Source organism: Gobius niger (assembly GCF_951799975.1).
Source record: "Gobius niger genome assembly, chromosome: 6".
NCBI classification, from domain to species: domain Eukaryota; kingdom Metazoa; phylum Chordata; class Actinopteri; order Gobiiformes; family Gobiidae; genus Gobius; species Gobius niger.
The window spans coordinates 468,862-494,315 of NC_136857.1; the positions used below are offsets into that span (position 1 = coordinate 468,862).

Consider the following 25,454-nt stretch of genomic DNA (forward strand, 5'->3'; position numbering starts at 1 on the left):
TCAGACGACTGTGCGAAACTGGAGTGTGGCGTCCTTCATCTTCTGTTCATAATCTTCGTCAAACTCTTCATTTTGTGCCACAGTGAAGTGATTCTTCCAGTCGCCAACTTTACCTGCACAGGTCAGATCACAGCAAATATACAAAGGGGAAGTGATGGACTTTAAGTCACTTTGAGCTTTTTATCATGTTGCGTTTACATGCTCTGAAATACTGCTTTACCTTTCCTCATGAAGGGAGAAACTTTAAAATCCATAGCCTCCCCCAATGTGGAGTAATTGGTCATGGCATTGTTCTTCATCTGGTCAAACTGGACTTGGCCTGTGATCTGTTGTCTGATCTCAGGTGTCACTGACAAACCAAGGAACCTGCTCAGTTTGTCTATTTCCAAGCCCGTGTTCTGCCAAAAAACAAATGCCAGTAAAGATCTGTTTCAGAAAGACCTCAGTGGAGGTTTATGAATGTTGCCTCTGCCTGGAAAAGTATCATGAGAAGTACTTTACCTCAACCAGATCCTCAAAGAACATATAGTGCAGATTGGAGTAGTTTCTTTTCTTCTGCCACCAACCGTTTACATGGTCGTACCACGATCCATAGTTCACTGTGGGCATAAGAACAGAGGATCGTTCAGAGTCATTGGGTTGAAGATTAGATGGTCCTGCTCGCGGCCTCTGCTAACAGCAATATCAAAAGTTACATTGAGTCAGACTGTTGGACTGGCAGGTAGAGTTGAACGATATTGAAGTTGCATCACCTAATATTTTTTTGAGATATTTTCTGAAACCCTTCTGGCAGGACTGTATTTTTTCACTGGTTAATTTTATGGACAAAGTTACTAGAGGAGGTTTGTTTTGAAGATCTCGCTGCTCTCAGCAGATGATCGTCTGCAGTGATGCCGTTGTTATAGGACTGAGTTTAGAGTCATGATTGAAAAGACTCCAGATACGAGCGAGTGAAATGAGATCCTCTGTGTGGTCGTATGACTGGGCGTGTTCACAGTCGCTCCACTTCAAGTGAATTCTGGTGCACTGAAGGGAAAATCTGCTTCATTTTAGCAACTTGTGAGTTTGTCGCATCACCCTGGTTTGCACGACTAACGGGAGCAAAATAACAAAAGGCAAAATAAGAAAATGTTTCCTCATATACTCAAATATGAGCATGTTTAAAGCATTTACAGCTTCTGTAAAGTGTTTGGACAGGGTCAGATGAGCTGCATAAATAAAACATATTTTATAATGATTCAGTTCAAGTGGAAAAGAGGAACAAGAGTGAAGTCAGTTTTAAGGTGAGGAGCTCAATCACATGGACATAGAGAAAATTATATCTAAAACAAACATTTTACTTACTTTTTCCAACTAAAAATCTCTGGAAGTAGTCGCTCCATTCTCCAGGCGCAGGTTCCATTGTGGCCATGCGATCGAAGTGGTAAAAGGAGACCATGTTGTCCTTAGCATTACGTGCCACATACACAATCTACAAAGCAGAAAAGACCTAAGTTAGAAACACAAACATTAACACATTTCAAAACTTAATTTCTCTGTACCTTGGTGTTTTGCTCCCAGAAAGACTTGGGCACAAACTGTACTGGGTAGTGAGTTTTGATGATCCGTGGCTTAGTGGTAAGTTCGTTGGCCATGTCTACGCCAAAATAGTTTGTACCTGAGCAAAAACACAATTTATGAGCTTAAATGAGCTTGAATTAAAGAGGGGGTATTATGCTTTTTTCAGCCACATAGCACCAGTCTATGGCACACTACAATGATGACAAACCTTCTGTTGGTCTGTAAATGCAGTAAATTAGAATAACTGCCTTGTATAAAATTGCTCTTTCAAAATGGCGGTAGCGAAAGACTTGAAATAGGCCTCTGTCTCTTTAAGAACCTCTGACCCTTTCCGACACGCCCCCTCCACACGCTGTCTGTGGCATCACAACACTGCGCTCGTTGTCTCAACTGTATTGAAACTACGATCGGTGCATTTTAATTTTTATTGTTGGAAAGGACCTACTGTTTATCACTTTGTGAACAATGGCCACACAGGATATTATTTGGAGACAAACCTTCCACACCGGACGCTTGGAAGAGGCTCTTGCCTGAAAAATAACTGCTGTTTGGAGGCTTCTCTTTGCATCTGCCCTATGGATCTCTAACTATACCCCCATGGACGACACCAGGATCTGCAGGAGCCCATACGATTCAAAGACGGACATTATCTCCGCAGGTGGACAATGGTTTTTCGAGGTTACCCGTTAGCTTGTTATAATCGACTACAGCTCATTGTTGATGAAAAGTCTGTAATAAACCACACATGTGTAAAGCCAGGCTCATTGTGTGATCATCGTAAAGGCTGCTTCAAGTAGTTGCCTGCTTTATTGACGTTATTTGTGCATAATATGCTGCCGGTTTTCAATGAATGTTGTGAAGGTGAAGGTTGTTAGCTTGTCGCGGCTAAGAGTGCCTTAGCTCCGGGAGAAACCACTCGGCTACGACTCACTGTAGATGAAATGTGAGCAATAAACTACAAAATCAACAAGCCCGGCTCAGTGTGTGATCATCATAAAGGCTGCTTCAAGTAGTCGCCTGTTTTAGTCACGTTTTCAATGCATAATATGCTGCTTGTATTCAGTGAATTTTCCCGTTAGCTTGTCGCGGCTAGCTTGTTAGCTCCGGGAGAAAGCCACTCGGCTATGACCCATTGTAGATGAAATGTGAGCAATAAACTTCCAAATGAACAAGCCAGGCTCCGTGTGTGATCATTGTTAAACGGTTCTTTATGTGTGTGGTGGTTTTATTGACTTTATTTGTGCATATTTCTCGTTTTCACGTGATGACTCGAGGTTTAGCTTAGCATTAGCTTTCTCCGGAGGCTCTGTGCATCATCAAGGCCCAGCGCAGAACCAGACACTGAAATAAGCGTTCTTGTCACCGGTTTTAATCCTGGGTGTTTCGGTAACAGAAACACTGATGTGTGTCTTTGTAAAAGTCTGCTGTGGCTCCGGTTCACAACACATGAAGCTAATCCTCCATGATGACTCTGTTTACATCTTAGGGCTAGACACTGCAGGGAGGGGGTTCTGCTGAGGAGCAGTGGTTGGTTACTCGGCTGGTGACGAAAGGTCGGAGGCGTATCCTGGAGGTCGAGGGCGTTTCCTGAAGGAATCAGGCGTTTTATCCCTAAAATGGCCGCCATCGGAGTTTTTACAGATTACTCGAAAATACGTGAATGTGCTAAGGCAACACTTCAGGCATGTTTTTAATGAGGGAATGACTTAATAACATGATGTAAAGCTTGAAAAAGTCGATTTTGCATAATAGGCCCCCTTTAAAACGTAAATTGTTTTTTTTAAGACCTTTCTCTGGGATAGTAACAGCCCTTTCCAGAAAGGGCACTCTCTCATGGATGGGGAGGGAGGTCTGCCTCTCGGGGTCGGTCTGTCCAAAATGCAGCAGGTCCAGGATGTAGGAGACCCACGTGGTTCCTGAAAGAAGCAGAAGATGTTTACAGTGGTTTTAAAGCGTTGCTAAACAGCTAAATATGCCAAACTCCAGATGCACCTGCATGCTCTGCTCCACAGTTATTAGTATATATTAATCATATTAGTAATTAGTGATCATGATGATCAGTTTTCAGGTTAAGCCCAGTTAAGGGAAAAACTACTGAAAAAAACCTTCTCTCCGGCCTCCCCTAAACTGTTCCTTGAAGCTGAAGCAGAAACGGCTGCAGTGGCTCAGAAATACATGAGACTCATTTTCAAACAGTCGTGTTCACTGACGAGGCCGTGTGACCCTGGATGCTCAGATGGATGGAGGAGTGCAGTGTTTTTCAACCTTTTTTGAGCCAAGGCACATTTTTTTCATTGAAAATATCACGAGGCACCACCAGCAGAAAATGTTAAACACTTTAACTCTGTAGCCGATATTCAGTCATCAAAGTGTCTTGAATAGGAACACCGCATAGTCTCGCCCGCCACAGTGTCTCAATGCATCACTAATTCTCTCGTCTCAAAGAAACTGCCTGATATGGAAGAGTATAATATGGTGTTCAAAAAACCAACTAGGTGAGATTGGATAATTTCCCAAGGCTCACCAGACAATATCTGACGGCGCACTAGTGTGCCACGGCACAGTGGTTGAAAAACACTGGAGTAGTGGATGGTTTGTGAACTGCAAGGTCAGTAAGGAGGGGGCGGAGTCATGTTTTGGGCTGGAATCATGAGGAGAGAGCTGGTCAGTCCCTGAAGGTGCAAAAATATGTGGAGTTTCTGACTGACCACTTTCGTCTATGGTACAAGAAGAAGAACCTTGCTTTCCCGAACAAAATCATCTTCATGCCTGACGACGCACCATCTTTATCTTTATTACGGATCCCCATTCGTTTTTACCGCAGCAATGACTATTTTTCTTGGGGTCCACATAAAACGACGACAAGAATCATTTCCTTCATAAGTGTGGCCTTTTTTAACTTCTTTTTAAATGTCTCCTCTTCACTGTTCTGTGTTGAATCTGGAGGCAGATGATCCCACACTGGGGAACAACCCTGTTCAGAGGCAGTGAAACCAGCGACCCAAGTGTGCCACATTTTGAGTCGTTTTGACGTTGCCCTTCAAGCTGAATGGATCAAATAGACACAACAGCTGTGACCCAAGTGCAGGGAGACAACCAAACATTGTTTGAATGTAATATCTAATCCTCTAACCAGTCAATATGCACGGTGGATGTTTAACTTTGTTTTTATGATGTCATGAGTGGCATCACCTGCTTTGGGGTATGTTGCAATCAGTATGTCGTCTGGCCGTGCTTGAAACTCCTGCACTCTTTCCCATGTGGCTGTGAAAGAGCGCGTCATTTGGACTCCATGGAAGTCATACAGCTCTGGCCGAGTTCCTGACGACATCTGAAACAAAGTCAGGCAGATGAAGATACATTTTAAAAGGTTGAACAAAACCAAAAGGTTTCACACGAGTCAAATAGAAGAAGAAGAAGAAGATCTTTATTTATATAGCGCCTTTCACAGACATGGTCACAAAGCGCTTTACATGAGACAGTTGTACATTCACTCCACACTGGGTGGTGGAAACTACGTTTGTAGCTTCAGTTTCCCCTGGGGGAGACTGACAGAGGCGCTTTCGCGACTACACACGTCTGCGCCAACGGACCCTCTGACACCACCATACATTCACTCACACATTGTGGCCTATTGTGCATGTTTTTAGTGGTAGGAGAAACCGGAGTGCCCGGAGGAAACCTACGCAGACACGGGGAGAACATGCAAACTCCACACAGAAAGGCCCCGTGCAGGTGGGAATCGAACCCGGACCTTCTAGCTGTGAAGCGAGAGCGCTAACCGCTGCGCTAACGTGCCGCCCAAATGAGCTTTGGTTTAAAAAACACATATCAGGCAAAATCAGAAAGTGACTCGTAATTGCAATGATACTCACTTCACTCGGAGATGTTGTTACTTCTGAACTTCCCAGTTTGTTTCTGTCTGTCATGACCAAAGTGCTTCCCTTCACCCTCCCATGTGACCTGAGATTTCCTTTGTGATAAGGTTGGACCCTCCCTCTACTGTTGTTTATTTACTTTTGACTCTACCTTTTTTCCATCAAACAGAGCAGTGACGCCTCCTTTCAAACTTTCAGGGATTTGTTCATTTGTTCAGGGATTTGTTTATATGATCATAATGAGAAACATTTTCGTAAACATCAATTTACAAACTCTCTTTACATTTACAGAGAATTGAGCTAAACTACCACATACTATAATGCAAAAGTGTAGAAATATCACCTCTTTTACAGAACATGTTTCTGGTCAGTGAGAACATACTCATGGTCATGGCAGTTATTCAGAAAGTGCAAATGCATCTGGTGTATAAATGTGTGTGTCTTTGTTCTTATTGTATTTAGGCTCGAGTGCCGTCATCATATAGGAGCGCAGAGCACACAAGGCAAGGCAACTTTATTTACACCGCGCATTTCGTACACAAGGCAACTCAATGTGCCTTACAAAAGAAAATATGCGAAATTACAATCAGGTTAAGTTAAGGCAAAGCACATACAGGGCCTCTCGAAAGTATTCATACACCTTGAACTTTTGCACATTTAGTCATGTTTACAACCCTAAACATAAAGATTTTATTTTGATTTTTTTACTGAACGTTCACACACAAGTAACAGACAACTGTGAAGTGAAAGTGAAATGATACAATTTTTTTTTCAAAAAATAGAAAAGTGAAAAGTGGGACTTGCATAAGTATCATACAGCATGAATTAATACTTTGTGGAACCTCCTTTTACTGCAATAACAGCACAAGTCTTTTGGGGTTTGACTCTACAAGATTAGCTCATGTAGAGACTGACATTTGAGCCCATTCCTCTTTACAAAACAACTCCAGCTCTGTCACATTAGAAGGAGAGCGTTTGTGAACAGCAGTTTTCAGATTATTCCACAGATTTTCAATAGGATTTAGGTCAGGACTTTGACTGGGCCATTCTAACACATTAATATGTTTTTTTTGAACCATTCCATTGTAGATTTATCTTTGTGTTTAGGCTCATTGTCCTGCTGAAGGTGAAGCTCCGCCCCAGCCTCAGTTCTCTTGTGACTCCAGCAGGTTTTCCTCCAAAATGTCTCTGTATTTGGCTCCATCCATCTTCCCAACTATTCTTACAATCTCCCCAGTCCCCGCTGAGGAAAAGCAGCCCCACAGCATGATGCTCCCCCCCGTATATCTGACACTGTGGATGGTGCACTCAGGACCATGAGCAGTGTCAGGTTTGCTCCATAACGTTTGTCTCATCTGACCAAAGCTCCTTCTTCCACATGGAGCTGTGTCCTCCATATGACTTCTAGCAAACTTCAAACAGGATTTCTTATGGCCTCCTTTCAATAATGTCTTTCTTCTTCCACTCGTCCATGAAGGCCAGATTTGTGTAGATACGACTTATAGTTGTCCCATGTCCAGATTCCCCCAGCTCAGCGGCAGGACTTCAGCTCCTCCAGAGTTATCTTGGGGGGTTGTATTTCTGACCAGTGTCTCCTTGTTCAGTTTGTTAGTTTAGGTGAACAGCCGTGTCTTGGTAAGTCTGCAGTGGTGCTTTACTCTTTCCATTTCTGAATGATGGATTGAACAGTTGCTCCGGGAGATGTTTAAATCTTGGGAAATCTTTGTATAACTTAAGGCTGCTTTAAACTTCTCCACAGCTTTATCCCTGACCTCTCTGGTGCTCCTGGACCTTCATGATGTTGTTTAGTGACCACAGCTCTGAGGGCCTAAAAGAACAGCTGTAATTATACTGAGAGTAGATTACACACAGGTGCCTCTATTTAACCGTTAGGCCAAGGTGTGAACATTCTGGAGTCATTAGGAATGTTTTAAAGGCAATTTAATGCACTCAGAAAATGCTGTATGATACTTATGCACGCCCCACTTTTCACTTTTCTATTTTTTGAAAAATAACAGAATCATGTATCATTTTGCTTTCACTTCACAGCTGTCTGTTACTTGTGTGTGAACGTTCAGTAAAAAAATAAAAATAAAATCTTTATGTTTAGGGCTGTAAACATGACAAAATGTGCAAAAGCGCAAGGTGTATGAATACTTTCGAGAGGCACTGTACTTATTGAATGTTTCCAAATCTTACGAAAGGAAACATGCCAAGATTTATGCATCGTAGACATTAAACATGTCGTGTTTAGGCATTAAAAAGCGTTCAGTTTGACTTGCTTCCATAGGCTACGAGTCATAAAAAAGGTGAGGTGAAAATATCTAAAAAAATTGATATTGAGTTATACATTGTCCCAGCCCATTTTAGTCTCAGTCACGTAAACTCGTAAACGTCTCGTCAGGTTTTAATCACAGAAGAGCTGTTTTTAGCTCGTCATCGTTACGGTCATTGTTATACAGTAGTTTCCGTTGAAGAAAACAACCCTGGATTGCAGAGAGAGGGAGGGCTCGATCTTTCAATCAAAACGTCTTTGGAGTTACTCACTGTTCTATCTTCAGTGTGTTTGGCGAGTTTGTATAAACTCCAAATATCGTATAAGGATATTATACATGACAACCATAGAGTTTCTACTGTGAAATTTACACACATTTATTCAAGTAGTTTGGATTTAAAAATACATTGTACACATGTGGTCGATTTCAGAAAAGTATTCTCAGTGCAATATGGTGTTTCAGACGACTGTGCGAAACTGGAGTGTGGCGTCCTTCATCTTCTGTTCATAATCTTCGTCAAACTCTTCATTTTGTGCCACAGTGAAGTGATTCTTCCAGTCGCCAACTTTACCTGCACAGGTCAGATCACAGCAAATATACAAAGGGGAAGTGATGGACTTTAAGTCACTTTGAGCTTTTTATCATGTTGCGTTTACATGCTCTGAAATACTGCTTTACCTTTCCTCATGAAGGGAGAAACTTTAAAATCCATAGCGTCCCCCAATGTGGAGTAATTGGTCATGGCATTGTTCTTCATCTGGTCAAACTGGACTTGGCCTGTGATCTGTTGTCTGATCTCAGGTGTCACTGACAAACCAAGGAACCTGCTCAGTTTGTCTATTTCCAAGCCCGTGTTCTGCCCAAAAACAAATGCCAGTAAAGATCTGTTTCAGAAAGACCTCAGTGGAGGTTTATGAATGTTGCCTCTGCCTGGAAAAGTATCATGAGAAGTACTTTACCTCAACAAGATCCTCAAAGAACATATAGTGCAGATTGGAGTAGTTTCTTTTCTTCTGCCACCAACCGTTTACATGGTCGTACCACGATCCATAGTTCACTGTGGGCATAAGAACAGAGGATCGTTCAGAGTCATTGGGTTGAAGATTAGATGGTCCTGCTCGCGGCCTCTGCTAACAGCAATATGAAAAGTTACATTGAGTCAGACTGTTGGACTGGCAGGTAGAGTTGAACGATATTGAAGTTTAGTGATTTAGCGATATATTGTGTCTTCTTGCGATACTGATATTGCATCACCTAATATTGCGATACGATTCTTTTTTGAGATATTTTCTGAAACCCTACTGGTCTGGACTGTATTTTTTCACTGGTTAATTTTATGGACAAAGTTACTAGAGGTTTGTTTTGAAGATCTCGCTGCTCTCAGCAGATGATCGTCTGCAGTGATGCCGTTGTTATAGGACTGAGTTTAGAGTCATGATTGAAAAGACTCCAGATACGAGCGAGTGAAATGAGATCCTCTGTGTGGTCGTATGACTGGGCGTGTTCACAGTCGCTCCACTTCAAGTGAATTCTGGTGCACTTAAAGGAACAGGCCACCGTTTTTCCACACTGAGATCTGTTCTTACCTGAGCTGTGCCGAGTTCTTTAGGACCTGTCTGATCTTCAGTCACGTAAACACAGCGCAGACGGCGTTAGCATTTAGCCTCTCCCTCTCTCCTCTATAGCTCTTCCACGTTTTCCCTATTTAAATATGGAGTACCAGTAAAGTGAAGATTACTGCACAGATTTCGAACTACTCCTGGTATTATTCCGCCTTACACTATAGTTCCCCCTTTTATCCACTTAGAAAATCCACATTGTTTAATTGTGTGTTATTATACTTTGTAGTGGAACACTTCACGTAACCATATTTAAATAGGAAAAACGTGGAAGAGCTTGGTAGCTTCTATCTTGACCTGTTTTGGAGCTATAGAGGAGAGAGGGAGGGGCTAAATGCTAACGCCGTCTGCGCTGTGTTTACGTGACTGAAGATCAGACAGGTCCTAAAGAACTCATCACAGCTCAGGTAAGAACATATCTCAGTGTGGAAAAACGCTGGCCTGTTCCTTTAAAGGAAAATCTGCTTCATTTTAGCAACTTGTGAGTTTGTCGCATCACCCTGGTTTGCACGACTAATGGGAGCAAAATAACAAAAGGCAAAACAAGAAGATTGAAAATGTTTCCTCATATACTCAAATATGAGCATGTTTAAAGCATTTCACAGCTTCTCCAAACCCTTATTTTTAGGCATTTTTGAATAGTCCTTAATTTGGTCCCTAAGTGTTTGGACAGGGTCAGATGAGCTGCATAAATAAAGCATATGTTATAATGATTCAGTTCAAGTGGAAAAGAGGAACAAGAGTGAAGTCAATTTTAAGGTGAGGAACTCAATCACATGGACATAGAGAAAATGATATAAATTATATCTAAAACAAACATTTTACTTACTTTTTCCAACTAAAAATCTCTGGAAGTAGTCGCTCCATTCTCCAGGCGCAGGTTCGTGTGGGTTCATGCGATCAAAGTGGTAATAGGAGACCATGTTGTCCTTAGCATTACGTGCCACATACACAATCTACAAAGCAGAACATCTCTTTTAGAAACACGAACATTAACACATTTCAAAACTTAATTTCCCTGCACCTTGGTGTTTTGCTCCCAGAAAGACTTGGGCACAAACTGTACTGGGTAGTGAGTTTTGATGATCCGTGGCTTAGTGGTGAGTTCCTCAGCCAAGTCTACGCCAATATAGTTTGAATCTGAACAAAAACACAATTTATGAGCTTAAATGAGCTTCAATTAAAACGTAAATTGTTTTTTTTAAGACCTGCGTTGCTGATAGCCATTTCCAGAAAGGGCACTCTTTTATTGATGGGGAGGGAGGTCTGCCTCTCGGGGTCGGTCTGTCCAAAATACAGCAGGTCCAGGATGTAGGAGACCCACGTGGTTCCTGAAAGAAGCAGAAGATGTCTCCAGTGGTTTTAAAGCGTTGCTGTACAGATGTTTGTAGTTTAGCATTGCCTCTATCACAATATGAACTTACATTATCTTTTCACTTTAACAGCTAAATATGCCAAACCCCCAGATGTACCTGCATGCTCTGCTCCGCAGTTATTAGTATATATTAATCATATTAGTAATTAGTGATCATGATGATTAGTTTTCAGGTTAAGCCCAGTTAAAGGAAAAACTACTGAAAAAGGATGTTACACTTTGTTAAGCAGATCATCATTTTAAAACATTATTACACGGCTCTTCACAACGTAAGTAGAAGCTCCGTTGATTTGAATGGGATTTCCCAACGTTCTACCGGTCATTATTTTCTGATAAACGACCTCTGAGAAAAATAACGACGCTGCCAATGGCAACGGAGTTGGTGTTTTCATATCACTCCGCACGTACGTAGCAGCGACACTATCTGTCCCGTCACTGAGAGAGAAGTCGGGGAATCGCTCGTGAAGTTAGCGTGAGTCTGACTTTCAATTTACCCAGAGATTCACCACCATTCCTCCAACTGCACCTTCAGCTAAGCAGCTAGGCTAGCTACTAGCCTTGCTGCTTCTAGCCTCGCCAAACGCTGCCGAGCAACGCGCAAACTTTTGGGAACTATTTGTCGCGGAAGTCATTAAATAAACCTTTCGACCTTCATAACAGTGTACGAAGTTTATGTTGTGTGTGTTCAGTTGCAAATGGCCGAATAATAAGCGGATCATGTATAGAACGCTGGTCATTATCGGGAAAATAAGCACCTTCAGGGCGAACCGGACCCCGACGCGAAGCCGAGGGGTCCGGTTCGCCCTGATAATGACCAGCGTTCTATACATTATCCTTTACATAAGGGAAAGAAAAAGGGACTTTCTGCTGATGAAAAGCGTGAAATAGTTGAATGCCTTGGTCTAGGTGTGAAAACCTTTGATATTTCATGAAAGATGAAGCGTAATCATCGAACTGATCAGAGATTTGTGGATGATTCAGACACACTCGGGTTTGTGCAGATAAAAGCACAATGAGGACGGTTTCTGCCAGACAAACACATCAGATTAAGAGAACAGCAGCTAAAAAGCAGCAAACAGGTATTTGAAGCTGCTGGTGCCTCTGGAGTCTCTGAACATGAAGGTGTCGGACCCTCCAGAGGCTGCAGTTGTGCCTAATCCTTCTCTCCGGCCTCCCCTAAACTGTTCATTGAAGCTGAAGCAGAAACGGCTGCAGTGGCTCAGAAATACATGAAGACTCATTTACAAACAGTCGTGTTCACTGATGAGGCCGTGTGACCCTGGATGCTCAGATGGATGGAGGAGTGCAGTGTTTTTCAACCTTTTTTGAGCCAAGGCACATTTTTTTCATTGAAAAAATCACGAGGCACCACCAGCAGAAAATGTTAAACACTTTAACTCTGTAGCCGATATTCAGTCATCAAAGTGTCTTGAATAGGAACACCGCATAGTCTCGCCCGCCACAGTGTCTCAATGCATCACTAATTCTCTTGTCTCAAAGAAACTGCCTGATATGGAAGAGTATTATATAGTTACTCTGCTGATCATCAGACGGCACAGACACTCAAAAACGGTACATTATTTGTAGATAAAAATGCATTTGTTTACAAAAAACCAACTAGGTGAGATTGGATAATTTCCCAAAGCGCACCAGACAATATCTGACGGCGCACTAGTGTGCCACGGCACAGTGGCTGAAAAACACTGATCTAATCCTCTAACCAGTCAACATGCACGGTAGATGTTTAACTTTGTTTTAAGTCATGAGTGGCGTCACCTGCTTTGGGGTATGTCGCAATCAGTATGTCGTCTGGTCGTGCTTGAAACCCCTGCACTCTTTCCCATGTGGCTGTGAAAAGGCGCGTCATTTGGACTCCATGGAAGTCATACAGCTCTGGCCGAGTTCCTGACGACATCTGAAACAAAGTCAGGCAGATGAAGATACATTTTAAAGGTTGAACAAAATCAGAAAGTGACTCGTGATGCAAATATACTCACTTCACTCGGGGATGTTGTTACTTCTGAACTTCCCAGTTTGTTTCCGTCTGTCATGACCAAAGTGCTTCCCTTCGCCCTCCCATGTGACCTGAGAGAGTTTAATTTGTGATAAGGTTGGACCCTCCCTCTACTGTTGTTTATTTACTTTTGACTCTTCCTTTTTTCCATCAGACAGAGCAGTGACGCCTCCTTTCAAACTTTCAGGGATTTGTTTATATGATCATAATGAAGAAACTTTTTCGTAAACATCAATTTACAAAATCTCTTTACATTTACAGAGAATTAAGCTAAAGGCTGGCTTTGGGCAGGGAGGTCGAAGGCCGATACTCGCCGCTTTGCAGCTTTATTTAATAGATATAATAGATATGCAACATCTCTTTATCACTCACAGCAGCCGCCTGGTGTCAGTAAATATCTGATATTGGACGAAAAAAATGGCAATTTCATATTTCCCCAATCATGCAGCCGTATTCAAGGCCACGTTGATAAAGCTATGGCAACAAAGCTTATTGAATAGCCATTGTGTCACAAAGGCTTGTGATTAAACATGGCTGCTGTGGATCTTCCTGTTGCCTCAGGTGATCCTGTGAGCCATGACCAAACCGTTACTGTTCCTCAGTCAGAGTTTACACCACAGTCTGGTTTTACAGCCACATGAGTGGGTGATGCTTTGGTTAAGAACATAAACCATACATTTAGTGAACTGTCACTTTTATTGTTTATTGTTTATTGTTTATTGTTGGGAGCAGAATGGCTCAAAACGACACGCCTGCAACGTTCCAGGAGTGGATTTGTAAACTAGAAGTAGTTTACAAATCCAAACTACTTCTAGGTGTAGTTTGGATTTGTAAGATAGAAGAGTTTACTTAAGCAGTGCAAATAAAGCAAAAATACTAAGAATGCACAGTGAGAATCCTTGTATGGATGAAACTGGCCAATCACAGACATTCTTCAAGATTTCTCTAAAGGCTGAGTTTGGGGGTTAGTCTGCTTACATGGGTTTGGTTTGATGTGATTAATGAAGCACATCCCTGTTTCCACCCTGTTACGGGACTGTGCCAATATCACTCAGCAGACCTGCAGGAGAGACTAGACCCCGGGTCAGGGTGCCAGGGCCGCCATAGAGGCTGGATAGACGCCAGAGGCAGGCGCAGCGTGCGGGGAGGGCGGGCCGGAGCAGACGGGGGCTTATTGTACATTTAACATACGCCTTCTCTATTTCAATAAGGGAGCAGTAGGGATGGTACTTCCTAGTGATGGGTCCAGCAACACAGACGCACCGGCGCATGTGTGGAGCTCATGGAGCGAAGCCCCGCCTCCACGCGCGTGTCACTTTAAGAAAAAGCCGCGTGACCGATGCTGCTGCTGTGTCGCTCGTCACCGACTCACCAAACTGTGTCTAAAAGGAACCGCAGCTGCAAGTGTCACTGGGATGAGTCACTGTCAGTGCAGCAGCTGCTGTCAGTTCGAATCCCGGGCTTTGTTTTTGTTTTTTTCCTTTTGTGGGCACGCACTGGGTAGAACATAAATCTGCGCCTATACCCCAGCTTCATCTGTAGCTTCATCTGTACCCTGTGAGCTGTGTTCTCCAAAGCTGGAGCAATAGTGTCAACAAAACACAAAAGACCGAATGCCAAAACACACATAACATGCAATATAACACCATAGGAAACACAGTAACATTGAATCAGTGTGTTTTGTGAGTCTCAAGGTCTCAACCATGCAATGATGTATAAGATCCACCAGGTGTCAATATAGAGCAACACAGCGACACTGTACCGGCACAGTATCAATACAGTTTGGGGGATGTGCCGAAACGCTTCACGAGGCCTCATCCACCCATCACTAGTACTTCCAGTCTGAAAACGTTACCTTTATATGGCCTTGGCTGGTCAGGCTGTCGCTGTCTGTCTGCCAGGAGTGTGAGAGGCAGATATCAACCAGGTAGCGTAAGTAAAGACTCCGCCCACAACTCTTTAGCCAATCATCACCCACGCGCTGTGACTGTCCATGCCGTGGTCCAGGCTCCTGCAGCATGAAGCACAGAGCGGGAGCAGAGCTGGGCTTCAGTCAGGGCCTTCAGCAGCAACATGGGTTCAGTGAGTCGTTCAAACACATATGAACTGATCAACAAGAGGAGAAAAGCGAATGGAGCTTTCTCACAGACTTCAAGGAGACCCTGGTGGGAGTGAGGGGAGTCCAGGACCTCCCCCAGGATTTTTTATCACTATTTCAATGCATTTTCCTGCATTCCGGTGATAAACAATAAAAAAAAGACTTATTTTGCCCATTATGCTGTGGAGGAAAAGTCATTTCTAGTAGGCGTAAATAGGGCCAAGAATGTCGCAGCCGAGGCTTAACTTAAAGCAAAATGTAGCTACTTTAATAATTACCAACAACGCCACCTCGGATTCTGGGCCCAAGGAACCACCATTATGTTTACAAGGTCACAGGTTCGAGGGGAGCATGAAAGTGGACAGACAAAGCAACAGTTATATAAAATAGAATTTATTTTAGTTTATTAGAAATGCACTTTTGTTCAACTTATAAAGCTAATTTATGTAAGGGATCATGTATAGAACGCTGGTCATTATCGGGAAAATAAGCACCGACAGGGCGAACCGGACTTGGTCTTGTTTCCACCTGAAGGTGCTTATTTTCCCGATAATGACCAGCGTTCTTTACATGATCCCGCTTATTATTCGGCCATTTTCCAACTGAACACACAACATAAACTTCGTACACTTTTATGAAGGTCAAAGGTTTATTTAATGACTTCCGCGACAAATAGTTCCCAAAAGTTTGCGCGTTGCGCTGCAGCGTTTGGCGAGGCTAGAAGCAGCTAAGCTAGCAGCTAGCCTAGCTACTTAGCTGAAGGTGCAGTTGGAGGAATGGTGGTGAATCTCTGGGTAAGTTGAAAGTCAGACTAACTTCACGAGCGATTCCCCGACTTCTCTCTCAGTGACGGGACAGATAGTGTCGCTGCTACGTACGTGCGGAGTGATATGAAAGCACCAACTCCGGTGCCATTGGCAGCGGTCATCATTTTTCTCAGACGTCCTTTATCAGAAAATAATGACCGGTAGAACGTTGGGAAATCCCATTCAAATCAACGGAGCTTCTGCTTACGTTGTGAAGAGCCGTGTAATAAATCGTTTAACACACACAACCGCATTCATACTCATTCGTTTCCACATCCACTCAAACAATGAATAAAATAAAACAAAACTCAATTCACTCAAGTCCTTTTGCACAATGTGGCGCTCAGGGCCGAGCTCCACCACTTGGAGACCCGGACAGGAGCGAAGTTTTACAGCGGCCGTTGTGTATTCGGGCCACGCAGACGGCGATCGCCTTGTTACCTTGTTTGTGGAGGAGTTCACCTTCACAGTTAATTGTTCTGCTGTGTCTTGACAGATAACTTGTAACCAATGGAATTGTCAAGAACACCTATGGCCACAACTAACTATATTAATAACAGCAATAACGATAATAATAATAAATCGGTTTTATACATCACTTTTCTGGACACTCAAAGACGCTTTAGACTCATCCGCTACTTCGACATCCGCACAGTAAAGTGAATACTGCGCAGATGTCGAACTACTCCTGGTATTATTACGCCTCACAATATAGTCCCCCCTTTTATCCGCTTAGAAAATCCACATTGTTTAATTGTGTGTAATTATACTTTGTAGTGGAACACTTCACGTAACCATATTTAAATAGGGAAAACGTGGAAGAGCTTGGTAGCTTCTATCTTGACCTGTTTTGGAGCTATAGAGGAGAGAGGGAGAGGCTAAATGCTAACGCCGTCTGTGCTGTGTTTACGTGACTGAAGGCACGGGGGAAGATCAGACAGGTACACATGAACTCGTGTAAGCTCAGGTAAGAACATATCTCAGTATGTTCTTACATGGACATTTATACACATGGACATACTCCCTTGTGCTCCTATGATTTTCAGTGCGTTTGGTGAGTTTTTATTTGACATTCTAGGATATTTTACATGACCAACCATAGAGTCTCTACTGTGCAGTTTACATCAACATTAATTAAAGTCGTTTGGATTTAATAATACATTGTACACGTTTGGTCGACTTCAGAAAAGGGTTTTCTTAGTGCAATGTGGCGTCGCCGTTTTTCCGACTTCTGTGCGAAACTGGAGTGTGGCGTCCTTCATCTTCTGTTCATAATCTTGGTCGAACTCTTCATTTTGTGCCACAGTGAAGTGATTCTTCCAGTCGCCAACTTTACCTGCACAAACAGGTCAGATCACAGCAAATATACAAAGGGGAAGTGATGGACTTGAAAGGGATATTTCAGAGTGTTGTTGATTTCTGGAGATTGATGTCTATGGTAACTAGTAGCCTGCATTAAAAACCTCTTCAAAATCATGGGGTAGTCTTCCAAAGGTCGCCATATCTGATTTGTAGAAAGCTCCTTTGTGAATTGCATGTGTAATAATGCCGGCCACAGGTAAACAAACGACTGTAGTAAGTTATTTTAAATGCAAAAAGACGGTTTTTAATGCAGGCTACTAGTTACCATCGACATGCGCTAGCCTAGCACTGGCCTAGCACCACTAAACTCTTCAAATGTAAGGATTGCATGAAAAAAATCAGTAATCAACAACAGTCTGGATAACACGGGAATGAGGCCCTATGTCAAAAATCTTGAAATATCCCTTTAAGTCACTTTGAGCTTTTTATCATGTTGCCTTTACATGCTCTGAAATACTGCTTTACCTTTCCTCATGAAGGGAGAAACTTTAAAATCCATAACCTCCCCCAATGTGGAGTGATTGGTCATGGCATTGTTCTTCATCTGGTCAAACTGGACTTGGCCTGTGATCTGTTGTCTGATCTCAGGTGTCACTGACAAACCAAGGAACCTGCTCAATTTGTCTATTTCCAAGTCCGTGTTCTGCCCAAAAACAAATGCCAGTAAAGATCTGTTTCAGAAAGACCTCAGTGGAGGTTTATGAATGTTGCCTCTGCCTGGAAAAGTATCATGAGAAGTACTTTACCTCAACCAGATCCTCAAAGAACATATAGTGCAGATTGGAGTAGTTTCTTTTCTTCTGCCACCAACCGTTTACATGGTCGTACCACGATCCCCAGTTCACTGTAGACATAAGAACAGATTTTGGAAAATGTATTGTTCAAAGTTATTGGGTTGAAGATGCAAAATTAAGGCGTTGTTCCGCGCACGCCATGATCTACGTGCACATAACGCCTCTAGTACACGCTAGCTTTTCCATTACACAACACAACCGCAGTTGTGGGAGCGCCCCCACAGAGGAGCACGCTGCTCAGATCATCATTAAAAGATTTGTAAGCCGCAATGAGAACACATGTGGCCTCCTGGTGGGGGTCATGGAATCATTCAGAGGTGCTAAGGCTAATCAAACAGAAATGCAACAGCTAAAACATGAACAATGAAGGTGCAAATGTTATGCTAACACCAGCTAAAGTTGCACTAACAGTGGCTAAATGCTAATCCCCTATTAGAACAGCAGTATGATGTGAAATATTAAATCTGAATGACGTTCCTGTTTCAATGAGGGCCTCTCACCCTCTGTATGGCCGTGTGACTGGGCCCTTTGGGCGTGTTCACAGTTGGTCCACTTCAGGTGTACTCTGGTGCACTTCAGAGTACACTTTGCACAACTGTCCATCCATCCATTCCACTTTCTCCGGGGTCACGGAGGCAGCAGTCTGAGCAGAGACGCCCAGACATCCCGATCCACGCACACCTGGGGGGGCCCCGAGGCGACACCAGGCCAGCTCGGACACATAGTGACACCAGCGTGTCCTGGGTCTCCTCCCAATAGGACATGCTTGGAACACCTCCAGAGGGAGATCCTGCCTGTGCGGCGCATTTTTAAGCTTTTGATGCACGTCTCGCGCCTCCAAACGGCCGGCGCTAGAGTTGGAATTGTTGAACTCTTTGGAGCACAAAGCTCCTGATTAGGAGCTTTCCCCAACAGGGACATGCATTGCAACAAGAACATGTATTTAAGTGGCTGGATCTCCACTGGGAATATGTCTGTATACCTTGGAGAACCTGGCGATACGATACATACCTCGATACACAGGTCACGATTCGATATGTACCTCGATACAGAGCTGTCTCGATACGATTTGATACAATGTGATACGATTCGATACGATTCAATAAAAAAACTTGGGCCAGAGCTAACTAGTTAATGCTGAACACATTTACTCAACAAACAGAACTCTGCATTTTTCTTCAATTTATTGAAGACAAAAGTGCATTATAACAAAGTGCATTTTGCTTAAATGTTTGCTCAGATAAATGGTAGATCAATATTAATCTGGAAATTACAAGTCAACATTAAACTTTCCAAGGGTACAGTTCCAGTCTGATCTCAAACAATCACAAAATCTTGGTGATTCAATTCTTTTTTGTGATTCCATGTACTGCCATAAAATATTTCACTATGAAATCACTCAAAATGCGACATCTTGCTTTACCGTTTGGCACAACAATAAATCCACCTCATAACGGAATGGATTTTAAAATCAAAAGGCTAAAACCAGGTTAATCCTCAAAAAGGCAGGTTGAACACAAACTACTGCAACAATAAAAATATAACCCGAGGATACTCTTGGTAATGCGAGCTTTATCCTATGACCTGAGATGTTTGTTCAGAAACAGAAGTTGGTCAACATGGTTTGAGCTCAGTGCACTTCTCTGAGCTGTTACAATATCGCCTGCCGTGGAGAAAACACGCTCCGAGGAGACGCACAGGTGCACTTTGGTGTGGCATTAGTGGATACTCATTCTGGTGCTCTTTCCACCAACTGAGTGGACTTCCTTCAGCAAGAGGGAAGTGCTGCCTCCTTGTACCTCCACATCTCTTCTTCTGCCTGGGCCTGAGTGGGTTTGAAGTGCTGCCTCCTTGTACCTCCACATCTCTTCTTCTGCCTGGGCCTGTGAGGGTTTGAAGTGCTGCCTCCTTGTACCTCGACATCTCTTCTTCTGCCTGGGCCTGTGTGGGTTTGAAGTGCTGCCTCCTTGTACCTCCACATCTGTTCTTCTGCCTAGGCCTGTGTGGGTTTGAAGTGCTGCCTCCTGTACCTCCACATCTGTTCTTCTGCCTAGGCCTGTGTGGGTTTGAAGTGCTGCCTCCTTGTACCTCCACATCTCTTCTTCTGCCTGGGCCTGTGTGGGTTTGAAGTGCTGCCTCCTGTACCTCCACATCTGTTCTTCTGCCTAGGCCTGTGTGGGTTTGAAGTGCTGCCTCCTTGTACCTCCACATCTGTTCTTCTGCCTAGGCCTGTGTGGGTTTGAAGTGCTGCCTCCTGTACCTCCACATCTGTTCTTCTGCCTAGGCCTGTGTGGGTTTGAAGTGCTGCCTCCTTGTACCTCCACATCTGTTCTTCTGCCTAGGCCTGTGTGGGTTTGAAGTGCTGCCTCCTTGTACCTCGACATCTCTTCTTCTGCCTGGGCCTGTGTGGGTTTGAAGTGCTGCCTCCTGTACCTCCACATCTCTTCTTCTGCCTGGGCCTGTGTGGGTTTGAAGTGCTGCCTCCTGTACCTCCACATCTCTTCTTCTGCCTGGGCCTGTGTGGGTTTGAAGTGCTGCCTCCTTGTACCTCCACATCTCTTCTTCTGCCTGGGCCTGTGTGGGTTTGAAGTGCTGCCTCCTTGTACCTCCACATCTCTTCTTCTGCCTGGGCCTGTGAGGTTTTGAAGTGCTGCCTCCTTGTACCTCCACATCTGTTCTTCTGCCTAGGCCTGTGTGGGTTTGAAGTGCTGCCTCCTTGTACCTCGACATCTCTTCTTCTGCCTGGGCCTGTGTGGGTTTGAAGTGCTGCCTCCTTGTACCTCCACATCTGTTCTTCTGCCTAGGCCTGTGTGGGTTTGAAGTGCTGCCTCCTTGTACCTCGACATCTCTTCTTCTGCCTGGGCCTGTGAGGTTTTGAAGTGCTGCCTCCTTGTACCTCCACATCTGTTCTTCTGCCTAGGCCTGTGTGGGTTTGAAGTGCTGCCTCCTTGTACCTCCACATCTGTTCTTCTGCCTAGGCCTGTGTGGGTTTGAAGTGCTGCCTCCTGTACCTCCACATCTGTTCTTCTGCCTAGGCCTGTGTGGGTTTGAAGTGCTGCCTCCTTGTACCTCCACATCTCTTCTTCTGCCTGGGCCTGAGTGGGTTTGAAGTGCTGCCTTCTTGTACCTCCACATCTCTTCTTCTGCCTGGGCCTGTGTGGGTTTGAAGTGCTGCCTCCTTGTACCTCGACATCTCTTCTTCTGCCTGGGCCTGTGAGGGTTTGAAGTGCTGCCTCCTTGTACCTCGACATCTCTTCTTCTGCCTGGGCCTGTGTGGGTTTGAAGTGCTGCCTCTTGTACCTCCACATCTCCTCTTCTGCCTGGGCCTGTGTGGGTTTGAGGTGCTGCCTCTTGTACCTCCACATCTCTTCTTCTGCCTGGGCCTGTGTGGGTTTGTGTCTCACTGCACTGTAAGTTGAACCAAGCAGATCAGCCAAACAGCACAAGTCCTTTTTCTTCTTGTGTGGTGTGGCAGGAATGTCATCCTTGTCTTCCACATGATCGTCTTCCTCTCCTGGCATCACTTCAGCCTCTTCCTTTAATACAAAATACACATTTGTTACCAATAAACCCATAGTTAATTCTATAATGAGCATATTCAAGGACATATATTCATTAGCCTTTTATTTAATGCAATGAACTGACAAACCTTTATAAATATATTGTTTTACTAGTATAGTGCTTTACTTTAAGTATATTTTTGAAACCATTTTGTTTTTTTAAGCTCTAACATATTATGAATTTGAAATTATGAACAAAATATCTTGTTTTATTACATTTGGTGTATATAGGCCTATGTTTTTTTTAAATGTTTTTTAACCAAGTAATGCTAACACATTATGCTAATGTTAATGATACAGTGAAAGGGCTTACCTGAAATAGTTCTTGAATTCTTCTAGCTTCTGCAGTAATTCTCAAGTATATTTCCTCTCGTTCATCCTCAGGAAGGAAAGGCAAAGCTTTGAATCTTGGATCCAGTGCTGAACATACATACATGGTCTCTTTCTGCTGATCCATGTACCTCTTGCTTAAATCTATCTGCTCTGCACTCTTGGAAATCCTGGATGAGCTGAGCCTGAAGAGGGGCCACAACAGACAGTGTTGGAGAGATTTCTTTTGACATTACAAGAGTCTTCATGGGCTTCATTGCATCCACTATCTCCTCCGCAGATGTAATGTCCGACTCGCATAGGGTGCAAACTTCTTTCTCGGTTTTTCTCAGCTCGTTGGACAGAAGAGCAGCGAGACAGCAGGTCCAGCATATCATGTGCACTATTCCAGCGCGTCACAACGTCAAGGATCAGTTTATGCTCAGGTAGCTCGAGCAACTTCTGCTCCTGTGGAAGTACGTGGCTGTGGTGCTGCGCTTGAAGAAGGTGGATGTGCGTCTAACACGGCCCAAAAGACGAGCGACAGCAGGAAGCTTCAGTGCACGCTGCCAGGCCAAGTTTAACGTGTGAGCGAAGCATCTGAAATGTAACATACCAGCAAGCTCCGCTGCAACGCTCATATTTGAGGCGTTGTCAGAGACAATAGCCGGGTCTTTGGATACGAGGTCCCACTCCCCCAGCGCCGCTTTCAGTAACTCTGCAATGTTTGAGCCCGTATGGCTCTCGTGCACGGCTGGTGTTTGTAAAACGTGCGGCATCAGCTCCCACTCCTCGTTAACGTAATGGCAAGTTATTGTAACAAACGCTCCCGTGGCTCGCGATGTAAAAGCTACGAATCGAGGACAATCACACGAGGATCAATCTACAATCTACAATCTACAATCTACAATCGAGGACCCGTCACACGTCAGCGCCACTCGTGAGGCAGAACTCAGAGCCGACTTAACACTGTCTTTGACTTTGTCATACATCCTGTCGGTCATGTAGCTGCGGGTAGGGATCACATAACGGGGCTCTAACGTGTTTATCATAAAGCGAAAGCCTGTGTTCTCGACAACACTGTAGGGACATAAACCTGTGCAAATATAAAGCACCACAGAATCCGTAATCTTCTGTGCACGGACTGAGTTAGATGAAGCTTGGATGTTGAGTTGTCCAGAGTCGTTTACGTGGGGTCCCGTGTTTTTTTGGGCTGCGGCGACGCTAGCTTGTCAGCGTGGTGTCTTTGCAGGCGGGCAGCAGGTTAGTTGTATTACCGGTGTAGCGTGTAGCAGCCTGGCAGGGCTTGCAGATGGCATTTGTTTTATCGATCCCTTGGTTTCCTTCCTTTGCTTTAAAACCAAAGTGTGTCCAAACGTCTGCCTTTAAAGACAACGGCGCTTCTAAAATCTTCGACATTTTCCACAAGTATTTTTTCTTCTTCTTCTCTTAGCGTCTTTAGACGCGCGGGCGCCGCTGCGCCCCCTAATGGCTGGGCGGAGTATTGATACTAAGGGCTAGAATATTGATACTGTATCTTTTTTAATTATATCGGTATATATCTAAGAATCGATATTTTGAGTACACCCATAACTGGGAATATGTCTGGACCTTGTTGAGGAGCATTCCCAAAGCTAATGCTAAGAGCTTAAGTGTCAATCGATGTGAAAACGAGAAATACGCACAAATTAAGTCAATGAAGCCCCATCTACATAAAGCAACCGTTTAACAATGATCACACGCTGAGCCGGCCTGTGGAGTTTGAAGTTTGTTGCTCGCATTTGATCTACAGCGGGTCGTCTCGTCTGTTTTCTCCTGGAGCTCGCTGTACGAACGCACTCTGAGTCGACGCTCGGGGACATCGTGTCAAGCGTCTAACTTCAAATCAGCACAAGCGTCCAACGAGATAAACGAAATAAAAGAAGATTGAAAATGCTAATGTTTCCTCATGTACTGAGTTACACTGTGGCCATGTCGACTCTGCGCTGCCCAATCCCGTCAGACCGTGGAAGCCGAGCAGGAAGGGCCTGGTCGGTGCTCGGATGGGAGACCGTTTAGTGGTCGGTGGTGGTCGAAGGTGGTGCAGACTGGCAGCCTCGCTTCCGTTAGTCTACCCCAGGGCAGCTGTGGCTACAATAGTAACTTACCATCACCGAATAATGCAATGTAAAGCGTCTTTGAGTGTCCAGAAAAGCGCTGTATAAAACCGATACATTATTGTTATGATTATGATTATGATTATTATTTTAAATATGAGCCTATTTTAAGGTATTTTACAGCTTCTCCAAACCCTTATTTTTAGGCATTTTTGAATAGTCCTTAATTTGGTCCCTAAGTGTTTGGGTCAGATGAGCTGCATAAATAAAGCATATTTTCAACGATTCAGTTAAAGTGAAAGAGAGGAACAAGAGTGAAGTCAATTTTAAGGTGAGGAGCTCAATAACACAAACTGTGACATTTTACTTACTTTTTCCCTCTAAAAATCTCTGGAAGTAGTCGCTCCATTCTCCAGGCGCAGGTTGAAATGTGGCCATGCGATCAAAGTGGTAATAGGAGACCATGTTGTCCTTAGCATTACGTGCCACATACACAATCTACAAAGCAGAGAACATGTCTTTTAGAAACACAAACATTAACACATTTCAAAACTAAATTTCTCTGCACCTTGGTGTTTTGCTCCCAGAAAGACTTGGGCACAAACTGCACTGGGTAATGAGTTTTGATGATCCGTGGCTTGGTGGTGAGTTCGTTGGCCATGTCTATTCCAAAATAGTTTATATCTGAGCAAAAACACAATTTAGGTCAAATGAGCTTAAATTAAAAGTAAATTATATATTTAAGACCTTTCTCTGGTTTAGAGACGGCCATTTCCAGAAAGGGCACTCTTTGATAGATGGGGAGGGAGGTCTGCCTCTCGGGGTCGTTCTGTCCAAAATGCAGCAGGTCCAGGATGTAGGAGACCCACGTGGTTCCTGAAGGAAACAGAACTCTGTCAGGGCCGGTTTGCAGGTGAAACTCGGAAAATTAGTTCATTCATTCCTGTAATACAACTTAAAATGTGAAACTAATGTATGATATAGACTCATGACATGCAAAGTGCCATATGTCAAGCCTTTGTGATACATTTGATGATCATGGCTCAGTGTTTTTGCTCTGATCCATAATAATCAAAATTATAACAAGTAAAGGCTTGATATATCTCACGTTGCATGATGAGTACGGCTCACAGCTTGTAAATAATACGCAGATTCTGGAGAACAATGTCCAGTTAAATCTTAATCTTTCCACAAGATAACGACCCTAAACACTGCTCAAAATCTTTATTTTCATTAAGGCTTGATTTTCAATCCTTCAAAATGACGGACGGCCTTTGAAATATTCCGTCAAAGTAAAAAATATTCCGTAAATGACGGTAATGTAACCTCTGGATACAACCAAACATTGGTTCGATTATAAGTGATGAGTGGCGTCACCTGATTTGGGGTATGTTGCAATCAGTACGTCGTCTGGTCGTGCTTGAAACTTCTGCACTCTTTCCCATGTGGCTGTGAAGGCGGGCATCATTTGGACTCCGTGGAAGTCATACAGCTCTGGCCGATCTCCCGACGACATCTGAAACAAAGTACAGGAGGTGAAGATACATTTGAAAAGGTTTCACACGAGTCACATGGGCTTTGGTTTCTTTCTGCAGCTGCTTCGTCTGCAATGACCAACATCACAACAGTATTATTGAAAACCAGAACCTTTATTTATAATCCTGGCAAACACAAACAGTAAAAATGTGAATCCTCAAGAATTAAAAA

General features: G+C 43.7%; 1 protein-coding gene and 1 pseudogene across 2 annotated transcripts; both read right to left on the minus strand.

Annotated features, from left to right (window-relative positions):
• Positions 1-25,263, minus strand: LOC306964365 (cytosolic sulfotransferase 1-like; the record flags this gene model as incomplete). The annotated part of the gene is made up of 7 exons (XM_079558356.1): positions 1-113; positions 221-426; positions 497-599; positions 1,345-1,471; positions 1,542-1,657; positions 24,495-24,623; positions 25,125-25,263. The coding sequence occupies 7 exons, from the start codon at positions 25,261-25,263 to the stop codon at positions 1-3; spliced, it is 933 nt and encodes a 310-aa protein (XP_079414482.1).
• Positions 8,173-19,935, minus strand: LOC306965031 (cytosolic sulfotransferase 2-like; annotated as a pseudogene). The gene is made up of 10 exons (XR_013794281.1): positions 19,582-19,935; positions 17,454-17,631; positions 16,856-16,962; positions 14,578-14,616; positions 12,485-12,623; positions 10,358-10,664; positions 10,163-10,289; positions 8,674-8,771; positions 8,393-8,570; positions 8,173-8,285 (listed from the first exon to the last, which is right to left on the minus strand). The product of XR_013794281.1 is annotated as a cytosolic sulfotransferase 2-like (transcript).
• Positions 25,264-25,454: the final 191 nt, after the last annotated feature.